This window comes from Nipponia nippon, unplaced genomic scaffold (genome assembly GCF_047370975.1).
Source record: "Nipponia nippon isolate SJK-2023a ecotype South Korea unplaced genomic scaffold, ASM4737097v1 scaffold_6, whole genome shotgun sequence".
In the NCBI taxonomy this organism is placed as follows: domain Eukaryota; kingdom Metazoa; phylum Chordata; class Aves; order Pelecaniformes; family Threskiornithidae; genus Nipponia; species Nipponia nippon.
In genome coordinates, this window is record NW_028262380.1 from 17,952,799 (window position 1) to 17,967,918 (window position 15,120).

General features: G+C 37.9%; 1 protein-coding gene across 7 annotated transcripts in view; it reads right to left on the reverse strand.

Annotated features, from left to right (window-relative positions):
• Positions 1-2,597: 2,597 nt before the first annotated feature.
• Positions 2,598-15,120, reverse strand: part of LCORL (ligand dependent nuclear receptor corepressor like) — an 86,915-nt gene continuing 74,392 nt past the window's right edge. For 5 of the 7 annotated variants that reach the window (XM_087736684.1, XM_087736681.1, XM_087736686.1 and 2 more), the window contains 2 exons: positions 3,730-3,798; positions 2,657-2,789 (listed from right to left, as the gene is read on the reverse strand). In XM_087736684.1, coding sequence (XP_087592810.1) covers positions 3,761-3,798 — 38 coding nt within the window. In that variant the 3' untranslated portion in view covers positions 2,657-2,789; positions 3,730-3,760. Of the gene's footprint in view, positions 2,790-3,729; positions 3,799-15,120 lie in introns of all 7 variants that reach the window. The other 2 variants (XM_087736692.1, XM_087736683.1) reach the window with 2 other exon arrangements.

Here is a 15,120-nt window from a genome sequence, read left to right on the forward strand (position 1 = left end):
TGCCTGAATTGCCCTGCCATCCTCCAGGAACTTGACCAGCCACTGCCATGTACTTCTGCTCCCTGTCAAGGGAAGGGTTTTCTGTGCAATAGATTTGGTATGCTCTTACAAAATTACTTCATCTTTTGAGGAGGGATGGCTGTTTAATTGCAGGGTAGGATGATCAGATGTGTCTTGAATTTTCCAAATCTGATTATTAGCAATAATCAAGGTTTAAATGTATGCAGCTGCCTTTCTGAGAAAGTCACATATGGTGGCAATACAGTACATCCAAGGGTGATAAGGAGCCAAGGCTGGAAGTATCTTACTACCTGCAGTGAAAAACCTTGACTTAGTATGCATTACTCTTTCTAGCTAATATAACGTTGCTGATTTTTATTTACTTTAACTCTATGGGTTGAAAATACCTAACTTCCTGGCTGCTTAATTAAGAAATAAAATTTTAATCCCCAAAATATTCTAATTGACTTAAAAACAGTCTCGTTGTTGCTCCGAACCAATTACTGTGCATTCTCTCTCTATTCGCTGGCTAAACACAACAGGGTGCCCAGAGCACATGAGCCAATCTAGCCCTAGACTAAAGACTTGATTCCATATTAAAAACTGATAGAATAGAAGTGGTCATCTCTTGTCAAGCTCAAAATGCTCCGATGTTTATTCCTACACTAGTTTTTCTTAAAACCCGTTTTGTGACTGTTTTTGTTTGCTTGCCTGATCAGTCTCTTCAGACGACAAACTAAAAGATTTTTCTCTTGGCAAGAGCCTCCTCTGGCTGGTCGCTGTCTCGAGATGAAGGGTGAGTGCTGCACCAAGAACATTTCCTTCTCTAGCTTTGTTGTTTATTGTGTGACGTAGAGGCGTGGTTAGTGAGCTTGGGTTATGCCTGTATCTGACTCCCACCGGGAAACTTTTGAACTCATCAGCCAATTGAAACTCAGCAGGACACAGGAAGGGATCATAATTGTTAAAAGTCAATGAAAACAGACAGCTGCCTGGAGGTGCGACGTGCCCGTCACAGAAGAGTTCTGGCATTTACTCCATCTTTGTAAATGAGAAAATCCAGGTGGCATCTCCTCCTTCGGGCACACGACCAAGATACTGGCTGCATCAGTTCCGCTGCTTGTAAGACTGTTTTTATGTCCCTTTTTGGATAGCCCCGACTCCGTCCTGTTCCTTGTGCCTTGGTGGGGCTCCACTGAAGTCAACTTCAGTGCCTCTTCCCCAGGAAGTTTAATTCTCTTTTTGGCTTTCTTGCCCCACAGACTCCAAACGCATTAAATAGTTGAGATGCATAAAGACCCTCTACCCAGTGTGGTGTGATGATGAAAGTTCATTCTTTAATCATGGTCTGCACTGCCTGACGCTTCGGTGACTCAAAATCCTTGTGGGATCTTGTCAGACTTGCCGGAATTCACAACAGGCTTTTTATTTCAGTTACTGGCTTGGACTTGCAAACCAACAAACTTCTGTAAAGAAGAACTGCATCTTCATTTCATTAAGTAAGATGATAATTTAAAGTTTAAAACCTTTGTTTTATAAAATACAGCGTCTTCTAAGGAAATGTCCTTCTGGAAAATTAGTCCTTGGCAAGTATGGGACAGACACCTTCTTAAGAAGTTGAATTAAGAAACCTCTACTCTAGCTATTGAATGTATGACTCCAGAAAAGAGAAATGTGTCATATGGTTTTATTCTAACACTTTTGTTTATAGCTCTGTTAATAATAAAGTTTTTATGAATGAAGTACATGAACCTTGCTAAAGCTGATCTAAGCATGGAATGTCTACAATGTAGTCAGCTACAACCATTTACTACTTCTTTGAGTAGAGCTTAAAATTTTGATGTTTACATTGAATTTCCAAAGTACACAGAAAAAAAATGAAATAGGAAGAGCATTTACATCCATTTTAATTGGTGGCAGGCATATATTCATAAAAACAAAAGGGGAAGAAAGACCATTTAGCAGAAACCTCAAAAAGTGCAGATACAGCTTCGTTGAATGACAATCTTTCAAGAGATTCTCCTGCAGGCTTGGCCTTTCTTTTCGACATTACGGTCATTAAACACTGTCACACAAAAGTTCTCAAGATAAATGAAGATGAAAGCATACTGCAGGAACAAACTGGCTCTTCGATACGTTTCAATCCGTTTGTGAAGGAGATCTCCTTAGATAATTTACCTTTTCTTTTTACTGCTTTGCTTCGAGGTAGTCGGTCTCCACCTGTTACAGATTTGTTTGAATTGTTATTACCATAAATCTTTACATGGTGACCTATGCCACAAATTACATAATATATTAGCTTTCGTGCACAAAAATAAAATTGGCAAATAATAATTAAACTTAAAGAACATAGAAAAATCACAATACTATTAAAGGGGAACATCTGATTCTGATATAAATTTGTACTGCAAGAATTTCATGATGGTCAGATGTGAAACTTTATATTTAAAAAAAGAAAAAGTACATCGAAATGAATAATGCTAGTAGTAATATAAAGCCAAATCACACAAGATCATTTCAAGATCAATGTAATAAATGCTTATTATTCAGCAGAAAAAAAAATCAGGAACAATGTACAAAATAATAGTGCAAGAACAGCTGCAACCTATTTGTTCTCATCAGTTTTGAGATTTTGGTTAAAAACTTTACAGCTGGCGAGAGATGCTGCTGAAAAACTCAGATTCCACTCAGTGGGCTGATTAAGGCACATCTTTATGGACTTCAAATGTTCATTTTCTGTGTTCATGTCTATTGAATTCTGCGGCTCCGAGACTTTCACTTGTAGTGTGCTGTGAGAAAAGAAGTGGGGGTGGGAGAGGGGAAAAAAATGAGAAACAGTTTAGTATGCTTTCCTCTTCCCCCGCAAACAAGCAAACTGGTAAGAGGCAAGATGAGGTGGTGGCAGATTGCGTATACTGTTGGGGTTTTTTTGTTGTTTTACTGCACTATGTTCCAGAAACACCGAGATCTAACCTGACCGTGCTGTGCTCTCCGTGTCGTAAAAGCAGATTGGGCTTGTTTGTTTGTGTTGAAATAGCTGAGGTCCCGTTAATTCGCAGAGACTGGCCTAGGTCAGCCTGCTGCCCTGCGCAGGCTGAGGTGTGGTCGGCAGGCTGGCCTTTCCTAAGCCGTGTCCAGCTGACTACTGTAAAAACATAGAGCAGGAACTGGGCAAGAATTTGGGGTTTGGTTTTTTGCTGACATTGTTAATTTAGTACAGCCATGAAAGGACTGATATAGAGACAGTTTTTGTTTTGTTTCAAATCTAGGAAAATAAGTAATACAAGAAGGGAAAGAAACCAGTGTGCGGATTGCTAAGCAAACTAGGACATAAGTGTGGATTGAATCACGCTCTCGTTGTTGCCATATAGAGTCATACAATAGAATCGTAGAATGCTTTGGGATGGAAGGGACCTTTAAAGGTCATCTAGTCCTACCCTTCTGCAATTGGCAGGGACATCTTCAACGAGATCAGGTTGCTCAGAGCCCCATCCAGCCTGGCCTTGAATGTTTCCAGGGATGGGACATCTACCACCTCTCTGGGCAACCTGATCCAGTGCCTCACCACCCTCATCGTAAAAAAATTTCTTCCTTAATATATAAAGCGCTGTAATTGTGCCCACTCAGAAGACAAGAAGGTAGAGTTTGGAAATCCTAATTTCAAACCTCTCCATCCCTAGTATTTTTCTTTCTTTTTTTTTTTCTTTTTTTTTTTTTTTTACTGCCTACCTCCTGCAGTGATCTGTGTCCTAAGTGCAATTCATTGCTTCGCACCATCCTTTTCAAAGATTTCAAGAACTGCAAGAATGATACAAAGTTGGAAATATTTCTAATTACTGAGATAAAAAACCCAAAGTTCTATGTATGTAATCAAGGCTAGGAGGTAACGATCATGCTATAAACTATCTGCACACAGTTTCTTCTGTCAAAAGGATCCGTAAGTAACAAGAATATATCTTAATGGCTCTTACTTGCTGCATTTCAGGAAACCAGGTCCACCACAGGACTTAGGTGCAAATTGTCAAGGACTGAATCTGCTGGAGTACAGTGTTCACACAGGTGAACAGTCTAGCTGAGGGCATTCAGGAATTGCAAGACTATAACCTAAAACATATCAGCTTCTGTTACTGAACTACTATTGACTGACTTTGATTAAACTTTTTCCTGCATCATGGCAAGAGGGAAAGACCGCTTGTGTTAACAGCTAAAGTGACAATTCATTGTTATTCTTCACAGATCATCTGAAACACAATTTTCGTTCTTTTACATTTTTATGCAAGCTCTCTAGAAGGCTGTGTGCCTTTCTGACATGGAAATGAAACCGGCATTTCTAATTCACTAACCCTAGTTCCTAATCCTCCGTAACTGGGGTACTGGTCCCATGACCTGCATTTCCTTGTGTCCTTATTCTTCTGCCTCTACCTTTTGTCTTGTTTTTGCCTTGTACGCTTTTCCTTCATTCTGTTCTGGTTTGCACACGCTCTTGTTGCTCTGATCTTTTCCTTCCCATGGGAAACATGCAGTGTGAGTGTAGGTGACAGAGAAGACTTTAGCCAGCAAGGTTACTTTCTTGAATTTACAACCTCTTCAGACTCGAACCTTTGCCCTCTCTTGCTTTGAGGAAAGTCAAAGCCTTTTCTTGTGACCACGGGATTAAGTGTACATACGCGAGGGTGCTAGGGCTGACTGCTGAAGTCTTGCAGCTTTCCTCACCCCTACTGCTTATGTGCTTTCCAGGCCTGGCCAGGTAGCAAAACTTAAACTCTTAGCGATGAACAGAAATAATCACCAGCTAAATGAGGAGAGAGGGCTGGGACGTTGTTTGTTTTAGGGTTTGATGTTTGGGTTTTTTTGTTGTTGTTACCTGAAAGAAACATAAATGCCTTGAGAATCAAGAAATTGCAAACTATGCACAGTGCTTTAAAGAACAGTATTTCTACTGTCTTTAGAGCAGTAGATACATGAGCCTTATTTAATGCTGGGCCAGTGCCAGGCAGAAAAAGCTAAAGGTTCAGTCTTCTCAAATGATTTGGCATGTTACTTCTGTGTATAAACTAGGAATTGTACTAAAGCGTTATGGCCCGTTCTCCAAACACCACTGCTGGCAATATTTGGGTTTATTCATTTGGGATTGCTGCAGTTAATCAGCTTCCGTGCATGTGATTTGTGGAAGTCAGCTACAGGTGCTTCGGTAGCATGGAACATAAATTCCAGGCATGGCATTCAATAGTTCTGCTTTCACTAGTGAATTCAAAGATAGGCCAACAGTGCTAAAAGCCCAGTGAAAAAGATGAAAAGAGTCTTTATTTTTTTAAAATTCTTTGTATGATAAACTAGTGATATTTCTTGAAAATTCAGATGCTTTTCTTCATCTTTAATTACACTACCCTCTACCAGCCCTTGCCCTCAACTACTCTTGAAGTGCTGGTTACTTATTTACTGCTTAATTTAAAAGATTTCATATTTCAGAGTGTACAATAACTGATCCTGATCACTCTTGTCTCCTCTTAGAAAGTAAAAATAAAAAAAAAGTCTATGGAAATGAACTATACCTTTTTCATCTGAAAAAATTTAAAAAAAAATAGCTCCCTGAGATGTAAGTTGTGTGTTTCTGCAGTCCTTCAGCACATGCTGTATCACTGCTCTGTGTAAGGAGCATGTTCAGTCTTACACAGATTTTTGACTCTTCTCTGTAAGTGAGCATATGTGAACTAGTGGAGAGGCAGAAGGCACCAGGTGCTGTGCTGAGGATGTGGACCCACGAGGGTCGTGTACGGTGCCAGGACGCACTGGTTTGGCCGTCCAAGCTGAGGCTGCCTTCACCTGCTCTTGGCTTTCTGTGGATGCTGCTGCGCACAGAACCAATGGGTCTAGAAAACGGCCAGTGATGACTCCGGGATTTTTTTTTTTTTCACATGTTGCAACTCTCAGTTCCCAAACCACCATTACTGAATCATCTCTGAATTTACTAGCTTTCAACAGCGTTGGAAAAAGAGCAATTGCCTATGTTATTCTGACAAATCGCAGCAGCCACATCGGAATAATGCTGATGGACTCTGAAGTCCAATCTAGTCTCCCCTGGCTAAGCAGACAGCCCTGTGCGTTGTGAAGGCTCCAAGCCTGCTATGACCTAAAAGGATCATCTCTCTCCACAAAAATTTCCTCCTATCATTAAAGCAAAATGAATTAGATAGATAGATAGAAAGGTCTTTGAATTCAACCTTCTACTAAAGCAAGCAACAAGGGGCCTCCCCATGCTCCTAAGAGCTATAGAAAACCCTGCTCTTTCCCACACTTCCAGTTAAAACTGCCTGAATACAAGTATTTCTTTGTGAAATTTTGTGTTTATTTCTTTAGTTTTACCCAAATCATTGTTATGATAACAGAAGTACTGATTTTCAATGGGAGCACGTGAGAGCGCTACTGTATAAGTTGATAGGCTGCCAAGCACAAAAAGAAAATAATATTCTTTCTTTGAGCTTATTTGCTGTGCAGTTTGGAACTGCGTTCTTCAGAAAAAAGAGGAATTTGATGCCTGTTGTATGAAAATGACAAAGTTAACAAAAATCTAGCTAGGCTAGCTCAAGTCTGTACATTTGCTGAGGTAATCTGTGTCTACAACATGTCAAGGCCATGCACAAGAAGTAGGAATAAGGATAAATGTTTCTTATCTGTTAGGTGACTCCTCAGCATTTCCTATCAAAGAGATTACCATCAAATGCTGTGTGGTTGTATGCTGTAAAATGACTATGAAAGCATTACTGTGGGGCTACGTTTCTCCAAATCTTTTGCAACACTTATTTCATAGATAAAAACATCTCCTTCCCAAGCAGCTGAGAGCAAACTGGTTTTTACCCTATAGTCTGACAAAAATTCTGCAAACTGCGCTTGTTAGACACCACCATCGATGATGTGCAAACTGATAGCTTGGAAAGCGTAAGAGCATTCATGATATATAGCACTGATTTGAGGCTTTTACAGAAAGGTTTCAAAAATACTGAGTAGAAATAGTAAAACTTAAGCGGCGTAAAAAAATTTTCTCTGTACAAACTACTCAAACGCTTCCCAGAAAAGGAAATAGTGGAATATATTAGGTTAAAATCTACAATAATAGCCTCAGCATCCTTTCCAACAGAAGTTCATATTTTAATGCAACATACATTGAAATTAAAGTAAACCAAGCATGCACAGTCAGATTTATTGTCTCTAAAATTTAAACTCATCTTTCCACAATGCCAAAATGCAACAACAAAGAAATCTACAAAGAAATTTTTTAATGTCTCATTTCCATTTATCAAATGGATTCTCGTTGTAATAAGAAATAATATTTTTCAGCTGAGTGGATGAAATCCCATTTGGGAATCAGAGAGAGAGAAAGAAATGCCCTGGAAATAGATGGCATACTCAACTAGATCAAAGCAAGCTGGGGAGATAGGCAAGAGCCAGGGAGTCTTTTAAAAATTAAACATAAGGGCTGGGTTTAACACAGCTGGAGTACTAAGACAAATAAAACAGTACACAAGACAGAACCAAGTCTGGAGGTGAACTGAATGGAGACAAAAAGAGAGGGTAAGAAGTCAGAAGCAGCCATAGGGCCAGACTGAAATTATGGTGGAAAATTTTCTTTTGCTCTTCACACTAACTCAGAAATGTTTTCTTGGTTTGAGGAAAAAAAAAGGGCAGGAAGAAGAAAGGAAATAGGAATGAAATATATGCGAAATATATGAGAAAGATAACTAAAAGAGGCTAGTAGGAATTTGCTGAGCACTTGTGGCACATCAGTGAAAGAGGATTACTTACTGGTAGCTATTTCCTGAAGCTATACCTTGAAAAATCCACACACTGTTCAGGCTTTAAATTTAACTTGCAGAGAGATAAAATTATATAGCAGTGGATGTTTTTACATCACTAATTCATCTTTCAAGAACACAGCACAATAGTAAAACCAAACAGCATATTGTATGCGTTTTCAGGTAAAAATTTGGCAAGTGGAATAGATGACAACAGTTTCCGAGTGCAGTGACAGAAATAACATGACTTTCTCCCCAAAACCAGTCAGCTACAGAAAATGTTCTCACTCCCTTAAACATAACGGATCATAGGCAACATAAAAGGTTTAAATTGCAACTTCATTGCAGAAATTGGGAACTGAAACAAGTATTAAAAAATAAATTAATTAATCAGACTTGTGCGGCCATGGAAGTACAGAGCTCAGTCCCGATGGCTCCCCGAAATACGGGACAGATCTGAATGTATGTTGACAATTTTAAATACAGACAACATTCCTGCCCCCTGTTTAAGCTATAATTATTTAAAGCAGCCTGACGTAGAAAGTTATTTAGAACTGTGATCTTTTTGACAAGACTCACTGTGTTTTGTGGTAAAACAGATTATTTAGCAGTCCACAGAAGGCACTGGGTTCTTAAAGAATGGGGAAGCAAAATATTAATGTAAGCTGTCACTGAAATGGGCATGAAGAAGTGATGATGTTTTAGGGCATAATTTACTAGTGATGATAGTATTAAACCTGTTACAGAAAAAAATAGTCCTATGATCTCAAATTGTTCATAGCATACTGTCTTCAAAGATCTTGGAAACAAAAAGCAGCTAAGAAGCTAACAGTTGCAAGAAAGCATCATTAATTTTATGATGAACGTAGTTAATTCTTAGCATCTAGGCACTGCCGTGAAACAAGTCTGCCTCTGATCATCAGTTCCGTGAAAGAAAGCTGCGGAATTTCTAGGCATTATTAGAAGTTAGTAGCATGCAAATAAATTAAACAACGCCTAAACACCTGTTGTGCAGATGAGTACTGTTGCATTTGCCTTAGAAACATACTATAGCAGATAAAAGTTTTTGCTATTTTTATTCTACTTAATCATAATTGAAAATGGTTTTGAATGAGGTACAATAAGGCTAAGGCTTGGAGGTTCAGAACTACGTATGCTGGTTTGGGCTGTTCTCAGAGGGAACAGAATGCCGCCGTCTCAATGCTGTGATGAACGCAGCTATGTAAATCTTGTCATTTGAGCTGGATTAATCGCAAATCTTTAATTCATAAGAGTTTTTTGGCATTACAAATGCAATTATGTTATGGAGGGAGATCATCTCAGAAATACGATGAGACGGTCCCTGGGTGGTTTATAACCCAGCAGACTTCTGAATTAAGGAAGGTCAAACAATAATTTGCAAATAAGTCATTTCCTTTTCTGCAATTTCTACTACTTAAATATAATTTAAAAACAGCTGTGAGTAGTAAACTGATAAATATGAAACGTCTCAGCAACAAATACGATATACAAAAGAACTTCTTCAAACACACATCTCTAGAACTTTAAACTAGAAAGACAGGTAACAGCAACCACTACAATTTTAAGAATAGATACCTTCAGTATAGCTCTTAAATCTTTACTTGCATTGTAAATAAATTTCTTAAATTTTAAACATAAACTATTGTAACTGTTTTGAAATTTATGATAAGTGCCCCAGTGAAAACACTGAAACCTAACTTAAAGTACTTTTGTTTTTTCCAAAATTTAGCCTCCATTCCAAATGGAAAATATGATCCATAGATAAAAGAGCACCATCTAAATGAGAATAAGAATATTTTTTTGTATTAAGAAAAATATCACATGGCATTCTTACAGCGTCTAGACGAGAATTTTTAGCTAGGCTTCCATTTTATGTACAGGAAAATAATCCATTATTTGAAGAAAATAATCAAGATTTCAATAGTTTGAAATAGACAACTTTGAGGGCAAGCCTGTGTCCGTAAAATATCAAGTATAATCTCTGCATATTTGTGAAACCCACACCTTAGATAATAGGAGCCTGTGACAAGATCCATCTGAAAAGACTGATTTCCCTAAGCATCTTAATTTTTATGTGTGCATGTATTTTAATATTAAATGTGAAAGCCGTCTTATTCTAATTCCTAGCAGGACCACAATTTAGAAATATTCTACCCTGACCTGCAAAGTGAAAACAAAGAATAAGAATACCTACATAAGACCTGCTTGGAAAAACATGAATGTAGTCACATCACTCGCTAACGGCCTGACAACTGATATAAAACATTCAAAACCAAGTAGAAATGCATAGGCTTATGCTTTTGAAAGGATTTTAAGTCCTAAGCTAATGTTAAATTAAGGCCATTTCTACTGGTAGGCATGCAGTGAGAAAAGCGGGTCTAAAGCCAATCATCACTGAAGAAAGAGCTACAGCCAAGTTAAGATACCTGCCCCACTTACGGATAAACCATGACAGAAGAGAGAAGCACAGGTTCCTTTTATGTATGCCTAGAAGTGGAGACAGTCAGGAGCACGTGGCAGTAAGTAGAGGACAGAGAGTAGGTGAGCTGGCACAGCCATTGAAAGAAAAGTTTGTGAAACTCCTGTTTAAATTTAATTTGTGGTAAGGAACCAATAAAGCTGAATGCAGACATAAGTCAGGTGAGTTTCTGCTGTTGAAAGACCAAATCAGACAGTAAAATCTGTCAGATTGACAAAACCAAACAAAAGAATACAGAAAAAAGGCCTAGGTCTCCATAAAGCATGACGTTTCTCACTAAAGATTTATATCCTCTTAATAGAGCAAGAGATGCCATTATCTGTACTCCAAAGAACACTGAAGAACAACCTAAGCAGCCTTTACTGATGTCCAGAATATGAGAGGAATCAGCATCAGAAAAAGGTCCCCTTCCTTCAGTTATGAAAACATGGAAAGAGAAATATAAATTGCTCGACCTGTTCCACATGAACAGAATGTGCAATTTGCCACGAGAATGGGAGCAGAAACAGTAACTTTTCTAGAATTATAGAGCGTCCAGAGCTGTTGGCCCAAAAGCGTGGAGCTAGGAAGACAAAGCCTGTTTGCACATCCTGATTTTGGAAAAGACATTTACACTGCAGCGAAAAAAATAAAAGTTGCCTGGTCTTCAGTAAGAAAAAGTGGATTAAAAAGTAGGCATAGCTATTTAGAAAAGATTTTCCACACCTGGGTTTGAAGAAATCTATGACAAAGGCTGACTGACATCTTCCTCATATGATATTCTAAATCTCTTATCGGGTGTAAGAGATAGTATGGACCAGCAGAAGCACACAATGCCACATATGCGTTAAAAATAAAACAGGGAGTGCAACTGGGCTACACTTATTTGGCAGTGCTCCTGAGAGTATGCTTTGGCACTCACAAACATCCAGCTTGGCAAAAAAGAAGCCAATGCATGATCTGAGAATCAGTTAAAGTTTGGTACTAAAGCAGAGCAAAGTATAAAGAGAGAATGCAGGTGAATGTGGAACAACCAGAGTGGAATGGTCCGAATGGCCTGAACGAGGGTCCAGACATGGGTCTGAATAAAAGAAACGAATAAAAGCAATGGTGTGAAATAAACAACGGTTCAGCAGGGCCCATGGCAAATGCGGGTTAGGCAGTTCTTTAACAAAGGTATAGGCAGGATCACATATGAAGCACAAGTTGACGCTATATTACTGTAAAAATACAAGTAAGTATCATGACAAAGAAAAAGCAGTGGGATAGCTAACATTGGAAGAGAGTGCCAGTGACCATGGTGTAATTTTCACGATGGGAGCTGAGCCGTTATGAGGAGCGGTTAGACGTTCTGTCGGGGCTCATCAGCCTCCCGGGGAAAGTGTGCACACTTTCTATGCCTCTGTGAGAGAGGGGAAGAAAGGTAGAAAGCTGCAAGGAAAACACAGGTAGTCTGACTTATTAAAGTGAGTAATATAATGTGGACAAAAATCACACATTGAGGGAAAAAAATGAAGTGAGCATTTAGATGAGAAAACAAGTCAGTGAGCTGAAAGCTGGCAATCCAATAAGGAAGAAAAAGAAATAACAGATGGAGGACATATGAGAACTGAAGTAATTCAAGATGGTACCTTATGCATTGAAAGGAGATGGTGGAGAGAGGTGTGTCTCAAGAACAGCGTTATTTTACCAAGGTACACTGCAACCAATCAAAACATTATTTTGAGTTGTAACCTGTTTAGGAACCTGATAAAAATGTGTGGAGTACATTTTAATTATTGCTCGATTACAATAACTTCAATATTTTATTTGACTATCGGTGAAAGAATTTCTATTTTCTTTTCTAGCTTTTAAATAAAGCACTGTTAAAAAAATCCTTGCAAACAACAAAGTAATTAAAAATGCCAATTAACTTCTAAATTGGGACCTCAATCTAGGTTCTGTTTGCAGTATTTCAAAGAAGTGATTTTCTCTTAAAATGGTACATTGGAAATGTTCTCAGTTCATAGGTAGCACATATCAACTGCACAAAACACTGCTCTTAAAATCTTGGGCTTCCCATATAAAACAATTTCCATTCAGGTACATCCATCTAATTAGTTGTTGGTCATTGTAAAAATATCTGGCTTAATTAGAACCTGAAGGCTGTCAACAGCTTTCAGAAACACTCAGTATGCTAGGGAACACTCAAGATTCAAGGCCATTTTAAAGGGCAGGGTCTTTCTTTTTCATGTTGACCATAGGAAACACCAGAGAAAAAAAGCTTCATGGTAAGAAAATGCTGTCCTTAAAATATGGCAAAAATCTTATTTGTATTAAATAATATCCAGTTACCAAATGAATACAAGGAAGAAGGAACATAAAAAAATGAAATATAATTTCTAACAGCTACCAAATGTTTACCTACATTCAAAACAAAATTTTGGATAAGTTCATAAGATTTAGCACCACTCTGTAAAGCCCTGCAAACAAATGTTTAGGCTTTCTCCTGAAATATATTAAAATAATGAAAACATTTCTATTAGTCTCAAATCTTGCTTAAACAATGTCTTTAAGGCACAACTGTGTAATTATAGCAAAACAAAAGGACACCGCTAGCAAAAGGATAAAGAGTGAATAAATGCAGCACTATATTTGCCTTGAAAAGCTGAAGGAGGTGTTGAATCATCAAAGGACAGACTACAACTATCTTTTGATTGAGTGAAAGAGGAATTAGGGAAGGAAAAGCTACCCAAGAATACATACAAATAACAGCCCAGTCATCTCACACCGTTTTAAATCTTCCCCTCGATTCTGGAACCAGAATCTGCACTTTTTGAATGTAACTAAGTGAAGATTCCAGTAAAAGACACTTTACAAAAATTTGGTGAACCCCCCCCCCCACACTAGCTTTAGCATAGAAACAATAGAGGAATGCAACCTAAGACACAGTACACATGCATGACCTAAAGCATCTTTCTTGAGCAGAAGTATTTTCCCAGAGCTCAACACCAACATATGGAATTGTCTCAGTATAATTAACCTGCTTTGTGATGGGTCAGACTACATAAATACTTTATTTACAAGTTACATCATCACAGGCTGTGTTGATTCACCTTTATCCTTTTCTATCATCAGCCGAAGCTCTGCTTTAAGGTAGTAAACTCTTAAGAGAAGAGAGGATTTTAAAAAGGATACGTACTTGTCATATTTTCAAAAGCATTAGGCAGGCCTGGGAAAACCACTATTTTCTCTTCTAGAGAAAGGCTTAAGCAGACAGGCAGAAGCCTGCCTGTATTTATATAGCGTTATCAGTTCACTAAAGAAAGCTGAAAAATTTAACCATTTCCTCAGGGCTGAGAACAATAGGAAAGCATGAGTATGAGTTTCTCGGGTTTTGAGGAAATAAAATTTCAAAGAGATAACAAAACAATACTGAATAAAATGATTAAACTCCCCACCACCACCACTTACGTATAAAACTGGGTATATAAATCCTACACAAAGGCTTAATGATCATGACACTAAACTACAGAAATTTCCTTGCAGGTAAAGGAAATGAAAGACTTCAGAGTTGAGTTCTTCGAAAGAAGTCTACTATTCAAATAAGCAAAAGTAAAAATCCTTAGCTCAGAACCCTCAAAAGAACGTGAGGAACAGCATACCCCAAGGCAAGGAACAGCACCCAAAATTTATATACGTCACACTAGATCACATGATGACAGAGAAAGACACGGGAAGGACAGACTATATAATTGCATTTGGCAAGTGGAATTCCAGAGTGTAGAACAAGACGGAGTATTGCCCTGTGGTATTAGAGCTGCTGTTGTTGCATTTAGGGGAATGAGGCAGAGACCATTAAGTTCATTAAATGAGTCAGGATTTATTACACATGTATAATCAACTATATATCAAGTCTACCTTTCTGCTTTCATACTTCTGCATTAAAAATGGCCCACTTACTGAGAACAGTCATTCATCTCAATATTGTTTCTACATTTTCTATTAACTTTCTTACTTTGTTTTATGGCTGTCTGTGAAAAAGTAACTTCTTGTCTGGCAATTACAGTTATGAAAATTTCTATCTACTTAGTCTGCATCACAGGTGAAACTTATTCTGAAGCCAAGTAACCTGCTGATGAAAAGCCTTTGCGGAAAGAGCTAAGACGTGGCTGTTGAAAAGGATTTCTCAAAATCAACAGATATAATGACTGTTACGCTATGTCTCTTTTGCGTTTTACATAACCCAGTATTTCAAATTTTTTCCGCATTAGGAGTGTAGAACGTGCTCCTTCATGAAAGCAAAAGCTGAAGAGACTTGCTAAAAACAATCTTTTTTGTCACTACATCATTGGTGTGAGACTAATGTCTTCCACAGTAGTAGGAAAGTGAGTCATACTGCGTAACCTTATCGCTACTGGATTGCACTACCATAAGACAATTAAGCAACAATACTGGAATATTAATCCCATACTAATATAGATGTGTAAAAAGAGTTCATAAAATTCTCCCTCCCAATTTTAAAAAAATGTATGGTAACGGAAGTCAAGTTTAAGAAGAGTTTTGTCTGTTGTCATATTAATATAGGTGTTATTTTACATGCACAATCAAGAGACCAATTAGACTCATAAAAATACCAAGTTTTCATAGTTAGATTCCTCACTCTTGTAGTCAACTTTCAAATGCTTACAAAGATTAGCAAATTCTCATTTTAAATACTGCACTAACTTGATCTCATTAAGATAGAATTTAAAAACAGCATTCAAATATAATAAAAATTAGAACTGAAAATTTATATTCTCTGCCAACAAATACAATAGATTTTCTTCTAAAACTCCAGACTACTTGAAGAAAACCCAAATTATGAGGGAG